Below are 14,761 nucleotides of genomic sequence, written 5' to 3' on the forward strand. Positions count from 1 at the left end.
ATTATTAAAAGGCAGATATCAACGAGAAGAGCATAACTTTTATATAATCATGTTGAGAAACTCTGGGATTCTTTTTTTTAATTAAAAACTTGAATTTGGAACTTGAAAAAATTAGTCCTTGAAAAATATCCCAATTACAATGATTTAATATAATTTCATGGTCTTTTATGAACAAAATAATGAAGGTTACTAATGTTCTGCAGAATCATGTATGTTTATCATTGGTTATGCTGCACTTCAATGAACTCATGACCCCAGATTTGATCTCGTGACCCCCCTGGGGGGACCTGAACCGCAGGTTTGGAACCAGTTCTAGTGGTTCACACTGACAATGAACATCTGCTAAACCTGCATGATCGGTATCTGACGTATCAAACAACTCTCTGCGTTGCCTTTCCTCGTGTAGAGTAATGGAAATGCTATTGAAAATATGACATAACTGCAGTAACAGAAAAATAAAACGGCCACTCTTTTTTCATTTGCTGCTTTTTTTTACACTTCAACAAGACAAACAGCAGACCATCAAAGGTGGTCTAGTGAAGAGGAAGTCTACATCTACAACACATCCATCACATATAATAATAGTATATTAATAATAGTAATATTATTATATGTGGATATTCAACTGGCATCATGTTTCGTAGTAATGTTTAGATTCTTGCAGTGCTGTGAGTTTTGTTCGAGGGAAGAAGTGAATGCTTTGTCAGTAGAAAGTATCTGCATTCACTGCTGTGATTCAGAAGCTCTTTGGTCCAAGATGTTTATTAGAGATCCTCAGATAAATTAATGAGCTCAGGCGCCCTCAGCTCCGATTAGAGACGTGCTCAATAATTCAAATAATAGCACCGGAGCATCATCCGTCATGTCCTTTTGGTGTTAGGCAATGACCCTTGCAGGCCACGCCGCTCCACCCTCTGATGCCTTTATGGACGAGGTCATTTGTAAGTGTGCCATGCTGTGATGACTCCTTTGTCACTACGGACATCTGACCTCCAGAGTTGTGTGATTAGTTTACTATCTGGAAGTTCTCCCGTGTGTGTTCACACACTTCCCAGAAATGGAGTTTTCGTGGTGAAACACACAAGGTTGAGGCTTTCAGAGAAAACGCTCCGGGGGGTTGTGGTGACATTAACAAACACAGGACTTTCAACCAGCAGACTGATTCCGGGTTTTATCGTGGATCGTGAAACTGACCATGAGTTGATCAGGGCTTCATTTTCATTTTCGGGATAATCGTAAATATTGTCATGACTGACTTTTAAAAGCTCCTGGTAGAGAAGTGGAAAAATAGGGCCTGATTTATTTCTTTTTTAAAGGATGCAAAAACAGATATTTTACATTTATTTCACCTTTATTAATGAAGGGAGACTTATTTATAATAACCAAATGTAACTAAAAAATAATGTGTCTTATCTGAGAAAAGTGTACCAGTATGTTTAAGTGTATTAAACACATTTTGATGATTATCAGGATAAATATCGTGACGTGGTCGTCCATGTCTGATGGTGAGTCATTTTAATGTTCCATTAGAGTTTGATAGAAGGCAGCTTCCAGTGGCATGATGGGAAATGTACGTTTACATTATTGTTTCTTCGACATCACGCTCCCTCGGTTACACAGAGAGAGAGGGAGTAAATAGAGGATAACTCACAGTAAACAAATGACGCTGCAGCTTGAAAATTACCATTCAGCCAAAATGCTGCACAAATGAAAGGCTTATCTCTGCTGTGGTGTTTGAAAATGTAATAAATATGTAAAAGTGGGTTGCAGACAGAAAACCGAGGCACTCGTGAGGGTACGACCAATTAAAATGCCTTTATTGGTACATGGCTAATCTATTAAAAGCGAGTCAACGCGTTTCAGCCAAACTGGCCTTCATCAGGACAAAAGTGAAAAAAAGTTTTTTTTTTTTTTTTTTTTGTCCTGATGAAGGCCAGTTTGGTTTTGGTTTTCTGTCTGCAACCCACTCTTTATGGATCTCCCCAACTGAAGAGCACCTGAGGGATACACTTTTCTGCAACACCCAAGAAGCACTCCATGCACTGCGTTCCTGTCTGAAAATATGTAAAAGTGTTTGTTATTAAGTTCTGCGATGCACCTTTTGATTCTGAGGCTTCAGGCTTCCATTACCGGCTAATACCACCAAACATGCATCGTCTCATATTCCTCCTCCATCAGACTCTCTCACAAACATAATCACAACATTAAAACAGGGGTCTTATATATAGAATGTAAATGAATTGTTGCACATGCAGTTTATATTTGTCTTTCAAAAGCATGCAACCTGGAAAATGTGAGTGAAACGAGGGCAAAAGCAGCATTAATTTTCATTTAATCATGAAGATGAGCAGGTGATGTTCTAACAGTTAGTTTAATCCCCACACACGATCATTGCTGAGCTTTTTACTACTCTGGAATATTTGTACAAACACGTGGAGAGTAGCGGAGCCAGAAGAGTGCATGAAGTAGGCCTCCGTTTATTTTCCGACGGCTTAGTTTTTGTTATTATAACCTATAATGATGGGAAGATTCTCAAGTCCAAGCAGCAGGGTCACGGCTCTCCCTCGACCCTCGAAGAGCCTCCAGAAACCTTCCAGCGCCCGCCGGCGCCACAATGTGGAAGGATGTGCCGGAAATAACCACGACACAAAAAAAGCTTCTGGTGTTAACGTGATTAACTTCGGGGTTTCCTTCTCTCCAGTTTGATCCAGATTCCGTTTTCCGGTCGCAGGATGAGCTCTCCGACCGGCCGCAGATCTTCACGCTTTTGGCACGCCTCGACGCTGAAGTTACGCAGGATGGACGCCAGTATCACCTTCTCCTCCAGGAGAGCAAAGCGTTGACCTGACGGCGGAGTGCAGTGGAAGAAAGACGGTGAGAGGGGATCGATGCATGGAGGAATGTCCAGGAACCGAAGGGTCCGGTTCTTACCGATACAGTTGCGGAGTCCAGCGGAGAAGGGCAGGTAGGCATAGGGAGGCCGACCCGCTGACCTCTCAGGCAGGAAGCGCTCGGGCCGGAACTCCTCCGGATCGGGGAAGTAGCGCGGGTCGCGGTGCAGCGCGTAGGTGATGATGATGGCGTTGGCACCTTTGGGCACGTCGAAACCATCTGAAGGGACAAAAAACAACTTAATTATTCTGAATTTTGATGCCTCATCTGAAGCCGTTACGAATCCTGACAGATTAGAGCAACATCTGTCAGTTTCCGACTGCTGAACTTCTCTTCTTTAGTTATGTCTCCATAATATAATATCTCTATGTTATTTACACTGTTAATATGACTGATAGGAAACAATGAAAATAACACCCCAGGTTTAGAAAAGCTGAACTTTGAAGCTTGCATTTGATCTCAAAATGTTCCCAAGAAAGCAAAGCATGTATCTTTGTTAAAAAAAATGAATAAATAAACCTTAGACCATTTTCACAGTAAAAGCATAAACATGTTAAATGTGTCCCAGATAACGTCCTTGGTTGACATCAGCTGAAGGAAGTAAACATATAAAACACTTCTGACTGTTAATGCAAAAGTGTTTAAATAGAAAGGTTTGACTGAAGATGCTTCCGTTTGGGAAGTCGTGAGTACGACTGGATAAATGAGACTTATTTATTTTCAAGATATTCAAGGTCACATGGGGCGAGTCCCTGACATGAATGACCATTACTTAAATTATTCCTGCATGGCCTCCGCCGGCTTCTTTACGAGTAAATATCCCCGCCTCCAGGGATTTGCACTCAGCAAACGAATGTTTCATTCAAACGTCATCGCCCGTCGGTGACTCACTGATGAGGCAGTCCTCGCCGATGATGCGGCCGAAGAAAGGCACGGAGGGGAACAGGCGCAGCGCCTCCTTGATCACACACTCCAGGTATTTGAGCTTCTTCACGTCCTCCATGTTGATGGGACGGTCCGATGAACCTTTGCAGTCAACGGATGACACTGGTCAACTCTTCAGCACAAAATACAGATGTTATACACATGCAGTTTGAATGTTTTATTTACGGGCGACCCTGTAGTGTAACCTCGTTATCAGGTCACATGAAGAATCAGATCCTGCAACAGTTTCCTGCTGTTGGTGCGTCTCCTATTTCTTAATCCTTCTGCCGTTCATAACTACCAACAGACCTCGAATGGAAACTTACTCGGCCATTAGAAGACAGTCGGAGCAGCTGACGTAGCACAAAGAGGGCGGGTGGATGGGTCAAACAAACAGGACTTTGACCAGGAGACCATGGTTCGTGTCCTGTACCAAACTAAGTTTGGGGGTTTTATGCCTATTTCCATAACTTCGTGTGAAGACGGAAGTTTATTTTGAAAAGACACTTTGCATGTAACAGCTGTCTCTGCCACGTCCAATAATAACACTAGAGGATTACCTCGAGGGTCAAAGGTCGAAGCTTAGGGACAAGTGACCAAGTGTTTGAGTTTCAAGTGCTGCAATAAGACGAATGTTCAGTGACGAGTCACTGCAGCCAACTATACTACCAGGTAATAAGTGATGTAATCAATCATTTCACGTTGTAAAAGAAGTTGAGTTTATCACAAACTACAAGGAAGAGTTTTAAATCCTCCAAAGGCAGCATGTGATACGACAACATGGCCATGGAGCTGACGTCATGATGCATGGAGGCCGCACTAAATCCACACGGCAAAACATTCAATTCCTCTGGATGTGTTTTGGCGAGGACTTCGCAGCTTTCATGCCGGTGTAAGCTCCCTCGAAGAGAACCAATTAGAAGATGAGCCAAAAAGGCCTTTGGGCGGGAAAACACACGATGTGGTGAAAGTGAGACGGTGCGGCGCGACATGGTTCTGTTACCGAACACCTCCTCCAGCTCCTGTTGAACTTTGCTGTGGGCCTCCGGGTGGGAGCCCAGCAGGTGGATGGCCCAGTTCATGGATGCTGCCGTCGTGTCATGGCCCTGCAAGACGAGGGGAAACATTTATTTATTGTTATTGATGTTTGCCAATTGGCCGAACGCACAAGCTCCTAATCCATTGCAGAGCTGATAGTTAGATTTTTTAAATGATTATCTTTTTTTAGTTAATTTTTATTTCTGTTTTGTCCTAAATATAATGCGAGTTGTATTTCTATCCACTGACCCGAAACATAAACGTGTCCACTTCCTCCTGAATGTCCTGGTGACTCATGGTGTTGCCGTCCTCGTCCGTCGCCTTCAGCAGCATGTCCAGGAACGCTCGCCTCTTCTTCGTGTCCGACTCGCTGTCCGATTCCTGGGACGAGATGTTCTCCGCTCGTTCGTGTATAACCTGAGACGAGAAGAAGGTCGAAGGTTTTGGAGGCTGAATGTGGATTCGGACGTTATTGGAAGCAGCATCACTCACTTTGTACGTGAAGGCTTGCAGGAAGTCCAGCGTGCGGCGTTGCTGCCTGCCCTCCCCGAAGTAGTTGAACATGAAGTCGGGCCAAAACCACGGCGCCCTCTGTCTGCGGGAGATGATGTCACTCATCCTACGAGAGAAGACGGAAGCATTAAAGTCATGATTCCTGAGTATTATCTGTGTTTCTGTGCTGGAAAAGATCATTCAAATAACTCACTTGTACACGCTCTTAACATACTCCGAGTCAGAATTACACTGGGCGTAAATTTTCTTTCCCATTGCAGTTTCTGAGCAAAAACAAAACCCCAGTTTAGATTCTGAGTGGATGGAAAGTTGAAGCATTTGTTGCGAGAGCCTGGCCCACCACAGATGATGTCCAGGGCACACAGGGTGACGTGGGTGAAGCAGTCGAACGGCCCCTTCCCCGCCTGCTTCCCCAGCTTCTCCACCAGGACCTCCGCCTGCTCGTTCATCACCTCCAGGAAGTCCGTCAGGATGGAGAAGTGGAAGGTGGGGGTCAGCATCTTCCGCCGCTGACGCCACTTGTGCCCGGTGCTGAGAAAAACACGACACACGTGTTCTTTAGAACAAATCCACAGCTGAACTGAAAAGAACCGCAGATTCCTCCACGTTGCTCGTGTCGACCCCTTGACCTTCTGCCCCAAAAATTCCCATTTCTACGTCCTTTAAGTATTTTAAAATAAGCTGAGAAATCATCATACATCTCTAGCACCGCCCTCTGGCTGCAAGTATATACACAACGGTTGTGCTCACCACACTAGAGGTTCTTGATGTTTGGATTATTTTAATAAGTATATACCTCGTAAGAAGTCCAGTTCCAAGCCACGGGTGGAGGAACTTGTACGCGTCAGCTTTTTCCATATGGACGGCGTTGGTCAGAACCGTCTACAGATGACAAAGAAAATCAAACACGTAAGAAAATAAAAAGCAGCAACATTGTAGTTCCACAGAAAGCTGTGAGCAGTGGAGCAATGACATGCTATGACTGGGGTTAAAGGTCAACTTGAATTGCTGGATTAAGCTTTAGTGCAGGAGTTGTTTATATCTGTGAAAACACATAGACTGTTATTGCTTCATAAGGCATGCGGACATGCGTACACCTGTTGGCCTACATTTCCCAGGTACACCTGCTGCAACGACATCACATACACCTGCTGCAACGACATCACATACACCTGCTGCAACGACATCACATACACCTGCTGCTACGACATCACATACACCTGCTGCAACGACATCACATACACCTGCTGCAACGACATCACATACACCTGCTGCAACGACATCACATACACCTGCTGCTACGACATCACATACACCTTCTGCAACTACATCACTTACACCTGCTGCAACGACATCACATACACCTGCTGCTACGACATCACATACACCTGCTGCAACGACATCACTTACACCTGCTGCAACGACATCACATACACCTGCTGCAACGACATCACATAGCCTACACCTGCTGTAACGACATCACATACACCTGCTGCAACGACATCACATACACCTGCTGCAACGACATCACCTACACCTGCTGCAACTACATCACATACACCTGCTGCAACGACATCACATACACCTGCTGCAACGACATCACATACACCTGCTGCAACGACATCACGTACACCTGCTGCAACGACATCACATACACCTGCTGCAACGACATCACATACACCTGCTGCAACGACATCACATACACCTGCTGCAACGACATCACATACACCTGCTGCAACGACATCACATACACCTGCTGCAACGACATCACATACACCTGCTGCAACGACATCACATACACCTGCTGCAACGACATCACATACACCTGCTGCAACTACATCACATACACCTGCTGCAACGACATCACATACACCTGCTGCAACGACATCACTTACACCTGCTGCAACGACATCACATACACCTGCTGTAACGACATCACGTACACCTGCTGCAACGACATCACATACACCTGCTGCAACGACATCACATACACCTGCTACATCACATACACCTGCTGCAACGACATCACATACACCTGCTGTGTATGTCGCTCAGCAAAGTCCAGACTCTTCTCTGTTCTGGTGCCTCAGTGGTGGAACGAACTCCCGACCAATGCCAGGACAGCAGAGTCATTTGCCATCTTCCGAAAAAGGCTCAAGACTCACCTGTTCAGACTTCACCTCGACTCTACATAGCATGACCCACTAACACCCTCCCTCGACCCCCCCCCCCCCCCCCCCCCCCGCAAAAAAAAAAAAAAAAACTCGGATCGTAGCACTGTTACTCTTGAAGTACTACTTTACTCAGATGAGGACCTAGCACTTGTTCTATTTTTAGCTCTTACTGCATCGGCAATGATACGTCGTGGTTTCTTTGTTTCCTTCTTTTGACAAATGTACTTATTGTAAGTCGCTTTGGACAAAAGCGTCTGCTAAATGACCTAAATGTAAATGTAAATGTAAATGCTGCAACGACATCACGTACACCTGCTGCAACGACATCACGTACACCTGCTGCAACGACATCACGTACACCTGCTGCTAGTGATGTGACTTCCGAAACGGGCGTGTCGGCGCTTCTCTGAAGTCCCGGATCGAAACGTTTCGAAACGTTGTGCCGAAAAGCGGTTCTGAAACGCGCATGTCACGTGACTGTAGTTCAGCGATTGAAGGAACGCCTCTATGTTTCGAAACGGCTATTCCAAGACGGGGAGATCCTTTGAAATACTGGCAAGAGCGACGTGCCGTCTTCCTTAATTTGTACCAACTGACTAAGACATTTTTAAGTGTCCCTGCAACAAGTGTACCCTGTGAAAGGATTTTTTCAAAAGCAGGGGAAGTGTTATCCAAAAAAAAAGAAACAGACTCAGCTCAAAAAGAGCTGAACAAATATGATTTTTGAATAAAAATCGTTGATTATTGTATTGCATATAACAATGTGTCATTTATTTATTTTTAATAATGTTTCTTTAATTCAACCTGTATTCTACTTAAATTAAGGAAACCTAAGACCGGCTCATTTCATAGTGGCACATAATTAGGAGTTTTCTTTGGCCAGAGCATGTAGTTCACAGAAGTGGCCACGAGATGCCACTGTAGAGTCAGGTTTCATATTCGTTTCAAGGCTTCAACACATACTGAATCATCGCTTCGAACTGTTTCGAAGCTTCCCTTTGCCCGTCACTACCTGCTGCGCCTACATGTCCCAGGTACACCTGCTGCGCCTACATGTCCCCAGGTACACCTGCTGCGCCTACATTTCCCAGACACACCTGCTCGGTGTCGTGGAGGTGGAGTTGTCGGTCACTCTACCTCAACGGTTTCGGCGTGAAACAGGATCACGAACGGGACCGGTCCGACCCAGAGTTTGAACAGCGGCTCGCCGCGGAACTCACGGGTGAAACTCACGATCTGACTGAAGAAGTCTGAGGAAGAAGAAGAAGAAGAAGAGGAAGACGTGATTCCTCGTTGGCACACAGCAACAAGTAGGTCATGAAAAACCTGTCGGGCCTCCGGCGCCGGCGTGCCTCACCTCCGGGATTGGGTTTGAACTGCAGCGCGTTCCCGATGAAGGGGTACGTCCCCTCCACGCCCGGAATGGGCTTCAGCACGAACCACCTGCGCAGGTAGTCGCGGAGCAGCCGGTAGGTGAGGAAGGTCAGCGCGGCCAGGAACACGCCGATCCCCAGGAGAGGCAGCGAGGAGCCGCCGAGGAGCACTGCCATCTTCCTTTACGCAGCGCTGCTTTGTGTGCTCGACCAGTCGCTCCAGTCGCTTTTCTATGGACTGGCTTCGCTCCTCCTTTCCTCTACTGACGGCTTACTGGGTGAACTGGGCCGACACGGGCCAACGGAAGGAAAGGAGGTCGCAGATAAACACGCAGATACATCCACAACGAAGCGTTAATCACAACGTTCTGGTGTAAATTATTAACCTCGTGATGTAACCGGCCCTGACCTCAGCCGCTGCTATTAATGGGAATAAACAAACTTGCCCTTTGAACTCAATCTCTTATTGACATGTTTGTTTTTAATCCAGAGAACATTTTACACAGTTTTAATATGAATTATTCATGTTAATAGTTAATTATTTAAGTATTTGCTTTGTTTATGAATTCAAGATGTTTGTTTTTTATTTCATGTTAAATGTAATGTTTATATGAAGCCCAGGCTGTTATTAAAAATGAATTTTTATGAACACTGAGTCCTGTTCATTTGTGTGTTTCAAGCCTCATGTAGTATTAGGATCATAGCTGTAACACGAGGACATGATTATTTATTTATTTATTAGGTATTTAGTTAGTTAGCAGCCAGGAGAGAGCTCACAGATACTCTATCAGCTCTGACAGAAAATGTATCGATGCCATAACACGTTTACTAAATAGAAACGAATAATAAATAACAAATAATTGTCTTGAGACTACTTCTGCTAGATTATACTGTTATTTAAATTAAAATAACTCATTAAAAGTAATGTAATTAGTTTAAGGGTTTTATTGTAAGTACCAACCTTTCTAGCAAGCATGATATTAAGAGATTAAATGATTCAAACTGCAATTCCAATACATTCTTTTAATTCTAGATTACATTTACATTCAGGGCATTTAGCAGACAATTTTACTCAAAGCGACTTACAATAAATACATTTGTTGGAAGAAAGTGTAACAGTATGTCACTATCAGTACAGATATTAAATAAAGCATACCCAGTAGAAATACACCAGGGAGAACATGATTTTTCTACCTTGCAGTACTTGTTTTAGTACTTGTATTTGTTATGCAGATAACAGATAACTGCATAACAAATACACAGAAACACCACTATTCACGTATTTACATCTGATTGATTGTTTGTTGATGAAAAGCTGCAAAGCAAAGTAAATGCATACATTCTTACACACACACACACACAGAGGGCCAATCCTTCTGCCACTGAACCTACATGAATTGTTAATAGAGGGAACATCCGACCAATGAGAAGCCTTCACTCCTGCAGTCGATTGGTCATGCCGAGTGCGATGAGGAGCTTCTGGTGGAAGGCCGGCACCCTCTCCTTGTGGACGGGCCAGTCCAGCACGCAGCACGGCCGCAGCATGGCCCGGCGCAGGAACAGGGAGCGGGACAACCTGTAGTCGTGGACGTCCTGCAGGAAGACCAGGACCACGGAGTCCCTGCTGGCCTCGATGACCTGGTGCAGAGCGTGGTGGGCTTTGAATCTAGAGGAGGACGCAGAGACACGATCACAAATATACAAGACGAATATCTACAGCAGAGGCCTGAAAAACGTTTCTCAGGTGGAGAGCCCCCCTATTACATATCCTGTTACATTGTGCTTATTCTATTTTGGCATTTCTACGTCACAACATAATATTTAACAAACAGGAAGATTTATATCTGCTTAATATCGGTTGTATTCATGTTATGGTGTATTTTTGGACCATATTTACATTTTTGGAAGAAAATCAAATTGGGATCAAATTATTTCATGGACCCCTTGGAGTAACTCTGTGGACCCCCTTAGTGTCCCGGACTCCCCCACCCCCACCCCCACACACACACACACACTCCATCGTGATTTACCGTCTGCACCAGGGATCTCTGAGGAGACTTTCGGTGACGACGAACAAGATTTTTCTGGACTTTCTCATATTGTCCACGATGGACAGGAGCTGGGACATGCCGGGGACCGAATCCCGATCCTCCAGGCAGAACCTGCACCTTTCGTTCTCCAAGGGGACCAACCGCCTCTCCACCCAGCTGCCGTCCTGCTCCGCGTGGACCACGTACGCGTCGTACTCGAACTCCCGGCCCTCCTCCACGCCGGCGTCGCTGAACCCCAGCGAGCGGTTGATCAGTATGTTCCAGTAGAACCGGACCCTCCAGCCGTGGAAGCGCACCATCAGCGCCGTCACCATCAGGGCGATGGCGGCGGTGCTGCTCAGTATGTAGAGGGCCTGGAACGGCGTCATGTCCTTGCAGGAGAGGGCGTCGAAGTCCATGATGGTGCGGTTGAAGTAGGCCAGCGGCGTGTTGCACATGTACTGGTCCTCGAGGCCCGGCACGCTGGTCCCACGCGTGTCGTTCAACCATGCCACGAGCCACAGGATGCTCTCGCAGGTGCAGTCGAACGGGTTCTTGTCCATGATGAGCAGGCTGAGGTTGCTCATGGGCGTTTGGAACACCTCGGGCCTCACGGTCGTGAGCAGGTTCTTCTGCAGGTTGAAAAACCGCAGCGAGGTCAGATCGTCAAAAACACCAGCCTTGAGGCTGTTGAGGAGGTTGTTGGCCAGGCTGAGTTCCCGGAGGCTGCTCAGCCCTCTCAGAGCCTCCGACGGGATCTCATCCAGCCCGTTGCTATCCAGCTGCAAGGTGACCAGCCTCCGCGTGACTTTGAGGAACAGCACCGGCCCGCCCAGGTTGGCGCTCTTCCACAGGCGGGCCAAGTTGTTGTGCTGGAGCCTCAGCACCTTAAGGCCCACCAGCGCCTCCAACATGTTCTCCCGGATGTTGGCGATGTTGTTGTTGCTGAGATCCAGGACGGCGAGGTCGGGCAGGGCGGCGAACGGGGACGGGTCCAGGTTCACGGCTTCAGCTTTGAGACTCCTTCCCAGAGTCAGGACCCTGAGATTCGGCACGTGAGCAAACGAGGTGGAGCTCAGGTTGACGGTCTGGTGGTTGTCGGACATGTGGATCTCCTCGAGTCGGCCCAGGCCTTCGAACTCTCTCCCGCTGAGAGTTTGCTTGATGAAGTTGTAGTCGAGGAGGAGAGTGGTGAGGTTCCTCAAAACGGCGAAGCTTCGAGGGTTGATCTGCGCTATGGCCGACCCCGTCAGGTTGAGCTTCCGGAGAGGCGACCCCGCCAGCGAGACGAACGTCTTCTCCGTGATGTTTCGGAGTGACGCGCAACTACTCCAGCTGACGTCGAGCTCCTCGAGGCTGGTCAAGCCGGTGAACGTGTGCTCCGTGATGTCTCGTACCGCCGTCCTCTGCAATATCAAACTCTCCAGGGCAGCTAGCGGCTGGAAGGAGAAATCCTCGATAACCAGCGCGGCGTGGCTTTTCACCAGCGCTTTCGTCAGTTGGAGTTTTTTCAAACTTTCGAGCCCTTGAAACATCCCCTTCGTGAGGCTCTTGATTTTGTTGTCGGACAAAATTAGAGTCCGGAGTCCGGGCAGCCACCGGAATGAGCCGTCTTCAATGGTGACCATGCCGTTCCAGGACAGATCCAGGAAGGTGAGATTGGTTCCCTGCAGCCCCGCGAAGGTCTCGCTGGCGAGCGTGATCAGCTCCATCTTCCGAAGAAACAGGGCGTCGATGGCCGTCGCCGACAGCTCCGAGCAGAGTTCAGAAATCACCGGTGTGCCCATTCTGCTTCCATCCAGGATTAACGTGCGTAGGCCTGAAATGGGCTTAAAGCAACCAGACTCCACCTGCAAAACAATGTGTTTTCCAGTGAAACCAAAAAAAAAAAGGGGAAACAAAACTGCAAGTATTCTCTGACGCCATTTCATTTCCCATTTCTAGGTCAGTTCCTCACCTTTTTCAGGGACACAGAGGACATGTTGAGGACTTTTAGAAAAGAAGACTGGTTAAGAAACATAAAGTCATCTTTCTCCAGAGCGGTGATGTCATTGATGGCCAGGTTGAGGCTCACCAGGCCGGGCAGCTGAGGCTGAGAGCCCAGCTTGGCCGAGTGCAGTTTGTTCATGGACACATCCAGAACTTCCAGACTCTGTGGATGATGAACGCAGAATAAACAAACAATAATTCAACACATGAAGAGGCGTATCACACAACTGATAACCCACATCCGTACCTGCAGTGCAGCGAGAGGCTCTCCTTGCAGCTTCAGCTTATTACTCGCCAAAACCAGGCGCGTCAGATTGCCGCAGCGGCTCACGTCCTCCGTCGCCAGAACGTACACCTGGTTGTGCTCCATGTTCAGCGTCCGCAGCAGAGGCAGCGTCTGGCACAGACCCCGGTCCAGCTTGGTGATGCTGTTGTAGCTGACGTCAAGGTGGAGGAGTTCTGGGTAGGGGGCGAGCGAGGCGGGGGGGAGCCCCCTCAGCCGGTTGTGAGACATGTCCAGGCCGGTGATGTTGCCGGGGAGGTTCGGAGGGACCAATCCGAGGCTGAGGTGGCTGCAGTCGGCCCGGCCGTCTCGCACCTCGCAGGAGGTCTTCTTCTGGGAGGCCTCGACGAGGGGAGGCGCCGTCGCCAGACCACACATGAGGACCAGGAGAAGGGGGCGTGGAGCGGGCATCGTTTCAACCTTTAAGAAACGAGAGATCCAAATCAGCCATGGACCTAAAATAAGTGTTCATATGCCACAGAGACCAGGATTCTCCCTCCTGTCAGCTCTGTTCTGGTCTAGACCAGATCCTAGCTCCTGACTTTGTCCATATGCTGTTTGGTGATGAGCAGTTAGTTTTATTAGAGCTTTCCCCCGAAAAAAACAACACGCCTGCCGATACTGAGAGTGAATACTAACAGGAACTGTTCCTCATTTGATGTAATGTTTATTAGAATATGAATTATTGCAACTTTAATGAACAGATTTGTTATCACGTGTGTGATTCAATAGTGAGGAAGAAGCTATAACTTTGATCTATTTCTGACACATTGGTTTAATAGTTAAAAAAGCTGTCTTCCAAAGATATGATCTTTTATATTACAGTATACCAATATCTCCATGATAATCATAGCACCGACTCACTTTGACACACCTCACACACTCGTCTGCTGTTGTTTTGGATAGAAAAAGTTCTTACCATATGCTGTCTGTCAGCCTGACTGCTGCATTGAGTGATCCGCGTCCAGCCTTGTGGTCTGCAGGAGCCGGGGCGCTGCAGACCAGCAGGGTCTCGTTTCGGAACGGAAGGAGGACACGCCACAACAGCGAGAGAATACGGAAATGAACACTGGCGCTGGTTTCACTTCCAGCACGCCGTCTGTCCCGTTCCATGCAACAGGAAACACACTGATACTCATGCGCGCCCGCTACAGACCGGCTACAGACCGGACTGCATGACGGGGTTCATGGAGGACACGTTAACTGTGTTATAAAGTCGGCTCAAAGTGGCTCCAGACGTCGCTGAGTGTTTGGTGAAAGGAAACAGACACTGGTGGCAACAAAACACTTTACCGTAATGCATATACGCGTGTTACAAAGGGCACGTTGTTTCCAAGCACCTATGGAAGGCTACATGTTTAGATAAGTACATGGCGGAGTGAAACATGAATTAATGTCTACATGGAAGTTTAATTATGAGGCGGTGATTTCGATGAAACAAACTTGAAAGAATGCGCGTTGATAAATACCGTAAGTATAAGAATAGACGTGCAAGACTGGCTGCAAACGTGTTATTTAACAGCTATAAACCCTTCTGTTTAAAAT

General features: G+C 47.0%; 2 protein-coding genes across 2 annotated transcripts; both read right to left on the reverse strand.

Annotated features, from left to right (window-relative positions):
- Positions 1-2,040: 2,040 nt before the first annotated feature.
- Positions 2,041-9,491, reverse strand: cyp4v2a (cytochrome P450, family 4, subfamily V, member 2a). Its single transcript, XM_084005544.1, has 11 exons — positions 8,899-9,491; positions 8,679-8,791; positions 6,164-6,249; positions 5,708-5,898; positions 5,561-5,630; positions 5,347-5,473; positions 5,104-5,271; positions 4,820-4,922; positions 3,784-3,918; positions 2,932-3,111; positions 2,041-2,844 (listed from the first exon to the last, which is right to left on the reverse strand). The coding sequence occupies exons 1-11, from the start codon at positions 9,089-9,091 to the stop codon at positions 2,675-2,677; spliced, it is 1,536 nt and encodes a 511-aa protein (XP_083861670.1). The 5' UTR covers positions 9,092-9,491; the 3' UTR covers positions 2,041-2,674.
- A 404-nt stretch (positions 9,492-9,895) lies between these two features.
- tlr3 (toll-like receptor 3) lies at positions 9,896-14,278 on the reverse strand. Its single transcript, XM_084005098.1, has 5 exons — positions 14,136-14,278; positions 13,181-13,636; positions 12,902-13,096; positions 10,945-12,794; positions 9,896-10,580 (listed from the first exon to the last, which is right to left on the reverse strand). The coding sequence occupies exons 1-5, from the start codon at positions 14,136-14,138 to the stop codon at positions 10,349-10,351; spliced, it is 2,736 nt and encodes a 911-aa protein (XP_083861224.1). The 5' UTR covers positions 14,139-14,278; the 3' UTR covers positions 9,896-10,348.
- Between the last annotated feature and the right edge of the window lie 483 nt (positions 14,279-14,761).

Source organism: Eutrigla gurnardus (genome assembly GCF_963514095.1).
Source record: "Eutrigla gurnardus genome assembly, chromosome: 3".
Lineage (NCBI taxonomy): Eukaryota > Metazoa > Chordata > Actinopteri > Perciformes > Triglidae > Eutrigla > Eutrigla gurnardus.

Excerpts from the sequence above, each read along its gene's own strand:
- tlr3 (XM_084005098.1), bottom strand. Across the intron at positions 13,097-13,180 it reads AGCCTCTCGCTGCACTGCAG|AGTCTGGAAGTTCTGGATGT; the intron begins GTACGGATGTGG and ends CATCATCCACAG. Across the intron at positions 12,795-12,901 it reads CCTCTGTGTCCCTGAAAAAG|GTGGAGTCTGGTTGCTTTAA; the intron begins GTGAGGAACTGA and ends ATTGTTTTGCAG.
- cyp4v2a (XM_084005544.1), bottom strand. The coding sequence starts at position 9,091 with ATGGCAGTGCTCCTCGGCGGCTCCTCGCTGCCTCTCCTGGGGATCGGC. Across the intron at positions 6,250-8,678 it reads TTCACGCCGAAACCGTTGAG|ACGGTTCTGACCAACGCCGT; the intron begins GTAGAGTGACCG and ends TGTCATCTGTAG. Across the intron at positions 3,919-4,819 it reads GGAGCTGGAGGAGGTGTTCG|GTTCATCGGACCGTCCCATC; the intron begins GTAACAGAACCA and ends TTGACTGCAAAG.